This window comes from Hermetia illucens, chromosome 3, assembly GCF_905115235.1.
Source record: "Hermetia illucens chromosome 3, iHerIll2.2.curated.20191125, whole genome shotgun sequence".
In the NCBI taxonomy this organism is placed as follows: Eukaryota; Metazoa; Arthropoda; class Insecta; order Diptera; family Stratiomyidae; genus Hermetia; species Hermetia illucens.
In genome coordinates, this window is record NC_051851.1 from 113,126,337 (window position 1) to 113,138,659 (window position 12,323).

General features: G+C 37.4%; 1 protein-coding gene across 2 annotated transcripts in view; it reads left to right on the forward strand.

Moving 5' to 3' along the window:
- Positions 1-442: 442 nt before the first annotated feature.
- LOC119652955 (roundabout homolog 2) overlaps positions 443-12,323 on the forward strand; it is a 63,411-nt gene continuing 51,530 nt past the window's right edge. The window contains exons 1-2 of one of the 2 annotated variants that reach the window (XM_038057351.1): positions 443-1,126; positions 1,219-1,373. In XM_038057351.1, the coding sequence (XP_037913279.1) occupies positions 1,271-1,373 (103 nt within the window). In that variant the 5' untranslated portion in view covers positions 443-1,126; positions 1,219-1,270. Of the gene's footprint in view, positions 1,374-12,323 lie in introns of both variants that reach the window. The other variant, XM_038057350.1, reaches the window with a different exon arrangement.

Sequence of the window (12,323 nt, forward strand, 5' to 3'; positions counted from 1 at the left end):
TTAAGAGCTGAGGCTTCTCTTGCTCAGCTGGTGTGATGCAACCCGGCCAGGCTGCTATTGCCGCCTCGCCTCCCTCGTGGAAAGTCCTTGTTGTTGGTGGTGGCCTGCATATATTATCCTATCCGATGCACCCTCCGCCTCCTGCATGTCCTGCTTGTGTTTCTCCGTGCCAGTATTCCTACGCATTTTCCCTTGCAGATGCTGTTATCGTATTTCAGTGGATCGAACGTGCCGTCCGTAGTTGTTGGTGGTTCTGAATGGGAAAGAGGCTGCGTGTTCCGTTGGTATTTGAAAATTCAGTGATTTTCAATTTCGTTTCGGTTTGTGCCTAGTGCTGGCCTCCTCGTCTGCCTGTCCCACGCCGCTGCACAATTCTTGAGACGTCAGCGTAGTCTTGCGACCCATTCAGGAATCCTAAAATCAGTTCGCTTTCAGCTTTTGGTCGGTTTGCACGCGTGCGGTTGCCTTGTTTGGCGATGGATTAAGGAAATTCGGTCGAAGTCTCGTATGTTTACTCGTGTTTTGCCGGTACGTCTTGAGCACTTTGTGGCGAGAAAAGGAATACGTCCTGCATTCAGCTTCGTACTTACGAGAGATGACGCCGTGATTGTGATCAACTAATTACCGTGCGGCTTCTCCCAATTAGATGTATTTCAAGAACTGACATCATTGCCGGGTGGACCTGAAGTGATAATCGGCGGCGTTGGTTGGTTGCGTACAAACTCCAACATCGCACTCGGACCATCTCAGTCCCGAGATCTAGAAAAGTAGCACTTGCTGCTTGGATGCTGCTCTGGATCGAGATCTTTATTAGCCTCTTCAGTGGGCCGGGCGGAAAGACCTTGTGTGTGCGTCGGTTGCTGTGCAATCAGAGTGCGGGTGCATTATTTGAGGATTCTTTGTTCTGTGTCTAGTCCCTGTGTCGGTTGCTCTAATGGCAAAGTCAATTAGCATAGGAAAGTGAAACGATTGTCGGGTCTTTGGAGGAGTGAATTTGCGGGATATTGTCTGGTATTGGATTTCTTAGAAAATCTCATCGGTTAAATGCAACGCCTTCAGAACGGTCGGCTCTTGGTCGTTTGGATAATTACGTTTCGATAATGAGAAAACCGCTCAAGTGATGAAGGTACTAATGATTAACATCCCAAGCAGTATTACGAAAATATCAATTAGTTCTAAAAGTGCACCCAGTGAATCCTAATTACTTTACCATTTGAGGAAACTTGCTACGCTTGTACAACCTTTTGGATTAATATTATTCATCTTCGAAATGGCCAGATTCCAGCTCCATACCTCACATTACCACTATCAACTGGGTATCTTACTGTTGCTTTGTATTATCCTAGTTGCATCAAGATTCAATGGTGTTGCTGGTAAGTGAATATCTATTTCTTTATTCTACCGACGTATTAAAATTGAGAGGGACGACTGAAAGTCTGATCAGGATCACCTTTGAGAAGACATAAAAACTGAAACGAAAAAAGATACATATTGCGTTTCAGAGAAGGATCTACATTTCTGAACATTGGCATTGTTCCTTTGGCAACAATGCGTGGATTAGAATTCAATCAGCCCAACATTTTTAGCAATTTGAAATATATTATGAAGAATCACGATGCTGTGAACATTTTTAAATTCATTTAATTTTGTGCTGATGATAAATAGGTATTATAATTTTGGCTGGTACAGCTTCTGATAATTGCCTGCGTAACATTTTCGAAGGATCCAGAATTTGAAAGTCATAAGAAATTTAAATAACGTAATAATTGTAGTCTGCCTTAACTGCACGGAATTTTCTAATGCTGCTGTCCTCCGATTTGAATATTATGTTGATTATTCTCATTAAGAGAAAATAAACTAGAAAATTAATATATTTTTGTATGAATACATTTCACCAGTATTTGCCGAGTGTATTGGAACGCCTTTTAGCCTTGCATTATGCAACGGGTTGTTCTATAATTCCTGTTTATTTGCTCCTCGTTAAAATCACGTAGAAGCTCTTCTTTAGATTGTTTCATTTAATTCCCGGTTAAAAATTCGGCAAACCTTATGCCCTATAGATTCAGGAAATAGTGGTCCGTTATTATCGTTAATACTGCACAATTTTCCCCCAGGCCAACTTATTCACTACTTTCACTTTACCCCGCTTCTGAACGGGACAAAGGCTGTAGAACAAGAAAAAGATATATTATGTTTTTTAGTCAGATAACAACTCATGTCTTGGGAACAATCAGTATTGATATGAATTCTCATATAGTCTCCACTAATATGAACTGTGAAAATTTCGTTTTTTTCACTCTTTGTAGTTTTTTTCGCAGAAAACAATCTAACCTTGTTGTCGACATATAAACATTTGGGCTAAAAAGTTCATAGGCTAATATAGAACAAAATTTTTGAATAAAATTTAAGGGCGATACAACGAGTGTAGCGGTCATACAATTTTTCGATACCATTTTTATAGTACGATTTGTCTTTAGCCTCAAAATAGTCCGCAGTTCCTGCGTTTGCCTTTTCATCGGCGCTAAATCTCTTTGAGCATTCTCTTGAGGTCTGAGGGCCAGATCGGGAGAATACGGGGATCGTCGTTTTCATTGATTTGTAACGCGCTCCATTGTCTTGATAAAACAGCATTTTCTTTTTCTTCAAATGGACCCGTTTTCACGCGATTGCGTCCTACAAAAAATGCTATATAATAGCCACTGTTGACGGTTTTTTCCTTCTCAAGATAGTTGATAAATATTATGCCATGCGCCTGCCAAAATGCTGATGCTATAGCCTTGCCAGTGGATTGATGCGTTTGGAGCCAGTTCACCACGTACAGTCCACTCAGATGACGATCGTTTTGATTCTGGTGTGAAATAATGGGGCCATTTTTCGACCATTATCACATTTCGGTCCCTTTATGAAGGAAGAGCTTCAAACACTGCTCAGAATCGTCAACTCGCGCTGCTCTATCCCACAAACCAATAGTCGTAAAATTTGTACACGTGTCTTTTGAAGGCTAGGGTTAACTAAAAATCATATCTATTAGCACCATCTGTGTGTTAGCCTACAAACTTTTCAGCCCAAACGTTAACATTTTCACCTAAATTTATCAACATTCCAAATGAAATTAACAATTTTCCAATCAAATTAACGGCTGCACACGTCAAATTCACGATTTTCCAAATAAAATTACATATCATTAAGTAATCTAAAAAGAAAGTGAAAAGTGGGAATATAGTCCCCTTCATACATAGTTTTTTTTAGATTATGAAATTATTTGATCTTGTAAATTTTATTTGGAGAAATTGTGTTTTTATTTTGAAAATCGTCAATGAAAGAAAGTTAAATTCATTTGGAATATTGCGAATTTTATTTGGAATGGTCATGAATTTGGTGTTTAAATTTTCTTTATCGTTCATTTGATATAAAAAAATGTTAGTTTCGTCTGGAATGTCGTCAACTAGAGGTGGAAATGCTATATTTCGGTGCATACAATTTACGTTGAAATATTACCTTAAAATTTTCATTACTATTTTAGTTTAGAAAGCACTTAATAAAAAGTTTCCAGTTTTGGGAATACAATTTTCGCCAATGCTAAACTAGGTTCACCTACAAGGTGCTAAACTTGATTTCCCGCCAGGCGGTGCTTAAGTTAATATTGCTTTTTTTCAACCTCTCCCCAGGCAACTCCCTGGCCTATATTTTCAAAACGTTATGAAGAAGGGTCGCCAGAATATAGAAGCTCGTATATACTTGGAAATACAATACCAGCCGCAAAACTATCGGTGTTTTATGTGTTACACGAACCCGCGGGTGTAAACAATCCTGACCGTTGGGTTGGGTTGTTTGCAAGAAAAATTGCGAACTTTAAGCGGCGTTTTAGAGAATAATCCTCCTATCCTATTTCCTATGGATAAAGATGACCTAATCTAGTCTAGTCTAGAAGGACGAAATGTATGGTAGAAATAGAAGACATGGCCGACCTTGCCAGAGATGGAGCGATGGGGTATGCCAAGACGTCAGACTAGCTGTTAGGGATATCGAATAAATGCGAAACTGGAATGTATGGAGTTCTTAATAATCCTTAGTTCCTTACTAAGGTAGCCTAAACACCGTCACTATCCACTTTGTTGTATCGTGACAGACTTTCCAGACAGCTAGAAAAAGCGCAGTTTGTCTACTTTTTATTGCAAGAGGTGCTAAAATCTGGCCTTATAATCAGATGCTTTTGCCTAGATTATTCCACAAGTGTCATCAACTTAAATGAGTAGCTTCAAATGAGGAACACTTTTTTCAGGATCTGTCAAATGGATCATGAAAGAAATTTAATTTAAATAATAAGTATCTACTAGAAAAAACTGAGGATAGTGACAATGAGTCTGTTTTTTTGTGACAACTGCAAAATTTAAGTCAGTGATATAAGTTCTGAATTCAGCCCAGTCCAGTCCAGTTTGAGTTCTTTCGATAAAAGATGAAAACCTAAGCGAGCTCTATAGAATTAGGCGTACTAAGGAAATCACAATAACTAGTCGCATGCACCTTACAGTGATAACGATTAGAAATAAATGAAAGATTTTTCTGTGAGAAATATTAAAACATTTTATTATAATTCACTCTTTGTAAGATATAAATTTCCAAATACATTGGCGGAAAAGAGAGTAAAAAACCTTAACCTTATCACGGAGCCGTATTTTTATTAACGCGTGCTAATAATTTTAATTTTTGCTGTTCATTTCTCCAGTTTCTTATATATGCGTGTTTTGCTCTTGTCAGAATTATGCCTGTGCATTGCAAGGCGTAAAGATGATACAACCCGGAGAACTGGAAGCTGGACACTTCAGGTGTGAAAGGTTTTGTATAAAGGAGCTGCTTCATATACGGGTCTTTAATATTGTTATTGTTAACTTGCTAAAACTTCGTTAATAATGTCATGATTTGCACGCAACTTTTCTGTATTATGCGCCATACCAATCGTTGCTGCGTAATTTGATATTCTTTGAATGAACTTAAGGTTCAATTTAAAAAATTTGACGTATTTTGGAGTCTTCATAAGGCGCATGGTGCAACTTTTCAGGCTTTCGGGTTAGATATTTCCTGTCCTGTCCTGTCTTTTGAGCTCTTACTCTCTTATTTTGCAGCCTTTATCGAAGCTGAGGTTTGGTCGTGAAACTACTAATTGCGGCTTCTTTTTTGATATCTAACATGGATACATTAGGAGAAGATGATTAACAATCCCCTTTTGTATGAATGGGGAGCCGCCCTCCTCTAAATACCATACAAGTTTATGCCACTTATTGTATGCTTAGGATTGATTAATTTCATGCAGCCGCTTTCGAGAAAAATGGTTGTTACAGACAGAGGGACAGTAGTAAATGGATATTAATGAGGTTTTGTTTTACATATAATTGGCCAGTTTGACCAGAATTGGCAGCAAGCTTTGTATTGAAATATTTACTGCATATCTAGAAAACATTTTTACTGCATATCTAGAAAACATTTCTCATCAGCCTAGCAGCTTAGATTTTGATTTCTACTTTGTGAAGTGAGTTCTATGCTGTAGCCTACATCGCTGCAAAATTTTGTGATCCTAGGGTGAACTTACGGGGGGGTATTCCTGTCAATTACTAAAAATTATAGTAATGTACTATTATTAACTTTATTTGAACAGCTATCGGTATAGAGGGTATTTCAGAGCCTAGGCATCATATAGTGGCAGCCTCCTGCTTTTTTTTCAGATTTTTCAGTTGGATAGTTTCTGAAAATGGGTTCGTTAAAAAAATTATCACTTTCAATAGCCCGCACTCCCCATCTTTCCAACAAATGTCAAAACGAAGAGCGGTTTCGAAAAGTACTAAACGAGATTTACAATGCATCCAATAAAACAATTTCAGATGTGATTATTAAGAATTACAAGACAAACAATGGATAGGATTGTGGAAATATTTTATTGGAATGTGCTGTTAAAGGTAGCAACATTAGGTAGGGAACTTGATACGTAACCTGTATACATACCAGGATTAGCTAGTCTAGCATTTTCCTGGTCTGAGTGTAATAGCTACCTAACGAAAAAGTTAATAGCTAAATCTGAGTAGAAGATGAATACGAAATTCGCCTTCTTCTCGGACGATTGCGCTAAAACCATCACCTAAATTTTTGTTTCTAGTCCAATAATTGAAATTTGAAATTCTAGGCGCCATTTCAAAACTCATTTGTCCACCACAAATCAGTGTTACGATTATGAATGTTCAAAACTTTTCGAGCCGCATTTCAGTCTAGTATCCGTTGCAAAGCCCACCTACCTCCCCACATTAACAGATAGATTGGGAGTCTCATTGCGTTATCTATCCCAATTCAGTATACATACACATTGATGAATTACTGAATGGAATATTAATTTTTAGAAAAAAACTGGATTCCTTTGCTAAATCCTGATAAGAGTATTTTCTTAGAATTCAATTTATTACGGATAGGCTATTCAAATTATCAAGAATGCACGAACCAATTAAGGTATTTTCTAACACGAACGAGAACCCCCAACGCTATCTATCCAACACTTATGTACATACACACTACATATATGTCTGATCGAGATTAAGAGATGGTGTCGTGTCGGGTTATCACAACTGGATTAAGTGATGGCCTGCACGCGTTGCAACGCTGCATCACACAATTAAATGACATCTCAGCTGGCATTAGTTTCAGATCTTATTGTGATGTAATGCAGCTTAGAGACAGATGCAGAATTATATTCCAACAAGACACAGTCCCTTCGCCGGGTCCATGCCTTTAATAACATCTCTCCCAAGAAATCTTGAGTATGGCACTCAAAGAGATGTCGATAAAAATGAAAGCCACCCGAATCGTATCATCTTGACATTGCTGCGTTTTCTCCTAATGAAGCCGAGAGGAAAAATATTATATTTTCTGGAGTGGGAGGAAATTTGGAGTCAATCGGAATGCTTTCATGGGCAGTGTTTATTTTTTACTTTTATCCAAATTTAAGCCCTTTCAGCAACCTCTGTCAGAGTTCAATTAGAATAAAGATTCTCTTCGATTTGTAGAATTGCTTCTTCTAGTTCAATGTGTACAATGTCTCGTTATGTAATATAAATTTATGGGGCTTCAGATGAGTGGGTGTATTCCTCATGGGAAAAATTCAAAGGAAAAGGTTCGGATACAGTAATTCCCCTTTATACTCAAAATCACCACTCTTTCACTTAATTGTACAATATGAACAGAATATTACCTCAGATGAACAGAGGTGGAAAGTAATTTCCAAAGACAAATATCTTAATTTAGACAGTTTTTCAGGTCGTTTGCGCTGTAGTTTTTGTTTAACTTTCTCAAGGCTTCATGTCGCTATCATTTTCGACTCCACACTTTTGGATAGAATATTTGAAAACGAACGAAATGTAGTGCGCGGCCAGCAGTGCTTGTGTTTATTTTAGCAATTATTTAACTCTATTAGTTGACATAGTATATTAATGGTTCTTTAAGTGGAGAAAAGTTCACGCTGAGTTCGGCATACTGATTCATTTGTTTAAAGAACTTGTGAACACGGAAATTCACTCTTCGGGTTTTGAAATTCATGACGACGAAAAAATAATATTATTAGAAAAAATAAATGAAACTAGGTTTGGAGATTGGAAATTATCAACATGTGCATTTCAAATTTCTCAAGCAAATTGAATATTTGTTAATTTCTAGTTACAAACCATTCTGACCATATTGGATACTAGCGAAATGGCATTGCTTTTTAAAAAGGCTTGTCGTTCATCGTTATCTTTCCAGATGCATGGTCAAAGCATCTAAAAACAATGTAACTAGTTAAGGATCTCCTCTTGCTCCTTAGGAAACCCTTGTTAGATTCCAGCTTCCTAAGTTTCCTAGTTTAGATTTTTTAATTGCTTTATTAGTGTTGAGGAACACTTTAAAAATTATATAAACTTGTATTCTAAAGATTATTGTTGGGAAGCGCCCAGCACTGATGAAAAAAAAATTGCTCCTGACATATCAACATTTTCTCAAAAATGAAGTTTTATTACCGAAGGGAACGGAGCCACGGGTTTTAAAGTTTTTTTTGTAAAACAAAACCTTATTAAAATCGGTTTACTGTCTGTCCGTCTGTCTGTCTGTCTGTCCGTCTGTCCGTCACACGCATTTTTCTCGGAGACGGTTATAGCGATTGACACCAAATTTGGTAGAAAGGTGGGGGGTGTGAACGCTCACGCATATAGTGAGCTACATCCTTTTACGATGAATTTAAGGGGGGATCCCCATACATGCAAAAGGGGGGTGTACATTTTTTTTCATCAAATATAGTCATGTGGGCTATCAAATTAAAGGTCTCGGTTAGTACTTTTCGAAGCCTGTTTTAGTTTTGACACTTGTTAGAAAGGTGGGGAGTGCGGGGGGTTGAAAGTGGTCATTTTTATAAGGAACCCATTCTCCGGAACTACCCAACCGAAAAATCTAGGAAAACTCAGGGGGCTGCCACTATATGGTGCCTAGGCTCCGAAATACCCTCCATATCGATACCTGTTCAAATAAAGTTAATAATAGTATATTACTTTAATTTTTAGTAATTGACAGGAAAACCCCCCTTAAGTTTACCTTAGAATCACAAAATTTTGCAGCAATGTAGGCTACAGTATAGATCATGATCTTGCCAAATTTGGTGAAAATCGCACCATTACTAACAAAGTTATACTAGGTCAAATCTGTCGCTCCTCTGCAAATTCAAGACTATGAATGTCAATATCACTTGCAAGTGGATATTTTCAAATAATATATGCATATTTTACGTGCTACATGCTAAAGGGACAAATGTACACCCAAATCTCTTTATAAAAGAAATACACAAAACCTTTCATACCTGAAGCGTCTAGCTTCCGGTTTCCCGACTTATTATTGTCTTTGCATTGGTCACTAGAAACACTAAAATATACCCTTAATAATTTGGCGGTCCCTTTACCTGTAAAATAAGTGTATTAAAGGCGAGAAGGGCGCACTTAAATTTCGAAAATAAATTGGGATACCGGATACTGGACGCTTCGTGTGTAAAAGTTTTGGGTTCATTTTATCTGATGATAACGGTCATACACGTCTTAGAGTGTAATAACTTCACGTGTAACACAAAACTTGACCCCATATAACTCCGTTATTAGTTGAATTGCTTTCAAATTTATCAGAATTATGTCTAATATTATTGCTTATAAGAGATTAGATATTGTCTGCTATTTGTAGTCTAGCACTATTCGGGAGCAACTTACCTTGCGGAAAGCACTATTTGAGTTGCAAATGCCAATAATTAATGTCACTTGCATTATTCCCGTCGCTTCCTTCAATAAAAATTGAATTTAGGCCGGAGGAAATGGAAATCATAAAATTAAGCTTTGTATTGATGAAGGAGGTAAGTTGCTCCCGAAATAGCTACGTAGCTTTGTACTATTGAAGGGAAAATTTTAGTTTGGAGGAAGCTACTGGTATATCAATTATCACTTATACTGATGCTAAATTTTGTACTTATAGAATCAACTTTAGAGGGGTTTTCGGATCAATTTCTAAAATATAGTAATGTATCATACTATTATTGGCTTTATTAAAGCAGGTATATTGAGACGTAGATTTTGCATATACGCGTCACTGCGATTTTTTCAGATTTTTCCCGATGGATAGGTTCTGAGATCGAGACCGGTTCACTTGTTGAGACACACATTTTGAGTTCCCACTGCAATGTGTTTCACCCAATATGAGAAATGAGACCATTTTCGAAAAGTACTAACTGAGCGTTTTTGTTTGATACTCTACATGACCATATTCTGTGAAAAAATTCTCTTCTCTCGAGTTGAATCGACTTGGAAAGTTTGATTTTAATGGTGTTGAAAGTAGTTAAGTTCTTTGTCAAATTAATCGCATTGCAAAGTGTAAACTAACGGCCCACTGAATCGAGCAGAACACCTGGCCAAAATGAATATTTCTAGCTGAAATTTTAGGGTGTTGACACCAAGGAAGACTTTAAAAATTCTATAAATCAATTTCGTACCTTTTGAAAAATTTTTGAGAAAATACTTCCTACGCAAGTAGTCTATCACTCATGGATGAAGACCACTTCATTTTTCGGCTTCATAGTTCTCCTTCTTCTTCTTTAGCCTTCCTTAATGGCGTCACGAAAACCCTCAATATCGACACCTTACTGAGTGCACAGGGTACCAAAATAGAAAAGTTTATAGGTATTTTTACCATGTTCGAGTTCTATGTTGTACCTTTGGGCACCGCACCATCGAGTTTCTTCTAGGGCGCAGATATCAATGCGCCTCTTCCGAATGGCTTTTGCAATTTCCTGCGACTTACCATATACCATATGGGGTCATGGTAAATCTACCCAATCAGAAAGTCTGAAATAAAGGTACTGCTCCATATATATGACATCTAGAACACCGTAATCTCACTGGTGACAGTGGAATTTGTATCGTGATTTGACGTCGGATACCAGTCGACTCAGCTGTGAATGAGTATCTGAGTCAAATCAGGGTAATAATTTCGGGCGTGCGCAATGCTGACTACATTGCCTCCTACAGTGCACTGTAGTGTACCGTTACGGTCTTGAATGAAGTGCTCTAACACACTTCAAGGCCTAGATTCAATGTGGATTGTTGCGCCAACGATTACTATTATTATTATCACATCGAGCTACATATATATAAATGGAACCATCGTCTACCCATACATTCTTAAATAAAAAGTCGACAAAACCTATATCCGTCGATCCTCGCTTATCTGAGCTTGGGACCAGCATGTTATATAAACAACATGGAAGAGTTTTCGCCTTTACAGTTGTCGTCCTACATTTCGACGTAAAGTACGAGAATCTGTAAAAAGCAGCAAAATAAAATAATTTTAAAGTATGGAACTGTAGTAAGTAAATGTCCTTATAGAGCAGCAAAGGTCGCTAGAACAGTATGTCTTATCAAAAGAAATGTAATAATATTTTACCGAAAAAAACGGCCTTCACACGGGATGACCTCCTTAAGTTCAATACGATCAGCAGCATTTCTACTTTCTTCCCCGCAAAATGCAAAATAATTTTTTGCCAGCGTTTAGTTGCCATTGACCTGAATCCAGGACAATTGCTACTAAAATTCGATTTCTACCGCTTTTACTAACGGAGTCATGCCATGAAGCCCTTTTTAAGGTTTTGTGTGGAACAAAACCTTATTAAAATCGATTCGATGTCTTTTTGTCCATCTGTCTGTCTGTCACACCCAATTTATTCGGAAACGGCTAAACAGGCTAGGTTGCGAAATTTTTCACAAGTTTGGGTAATGCCTATACGTACTTTATATGTACATACGTATAACTTTATACACGAAGTAAATCGCAAATATGTGAACGATCAATTTATATACGTTCATGTATAAGTGTAGTATTGTAGGCAATACGCAATGTTTGTTTGTTTAGGGTGAGTATAATATCCACGTCTATAATATGTACGTATTTCTTGTAGTTTCAAAAGAATATGAAGGAATATTTTGGGTATTTAACCATACACGAATAGAAAAAATACAAAATACAAAACCTTTATACTCGAAGCGCCGCTTCCGACATTCCGAATTGTTTAAGTATTAGTGTGAAACAAACCCTTTTTAAAATCGGTTCAATGTCTGTCTGTCGGTCACACCCGATTTACTTGGAAACACCTGAACTGATTGTCACGGAATTAGGTGAGAACATGTGGTCTATGTGCCCTTTTATATGCAGCGATTGGCGAAAAGGGGGTGTACTTTTTTTTCTTACGAAATATTGTCGTGTGTGGTGTGAAGGGGAAATGGGGCTCAAATTGTATTTTCCGAAACTGATCTTATTTCTGATATTGATATTGATATTGAAACATAGGCGAAACAGGGCGCAAAATGTGTGCTTCGAAAAGTGAAACAGATCTCGTTCTTTTGTGCACGCAGTGAAGTGGAAATGTGTAAAGATGCGTTAGATCAATTTGTCAATACGGTGATAGGCAATGTTTGTTTATTTAGGATGAACACGGTATACATATGTCTATGTTGGAGTTTGGCAAAATATGACATAATATTTTGGATTTATTTTGAAGAACTGAATAAAGATGCACATGGGAATTTTTCGCCATATATTTTTTTAATATACGATATCATGGCTCATTATTTAAATACGCGGTAACTTATTCAAAAAAGCGTTTTTCGGCCCCACGCTAGAGGGAGCTCTGCTTATCTTAAAGAGGAAACAACCCGGGAAACCGGAAGCTTGACGCTATAGATATAAAAGGTTTTGTATTTCCCTATGTGAGGAGCGATGAGTGCATGACA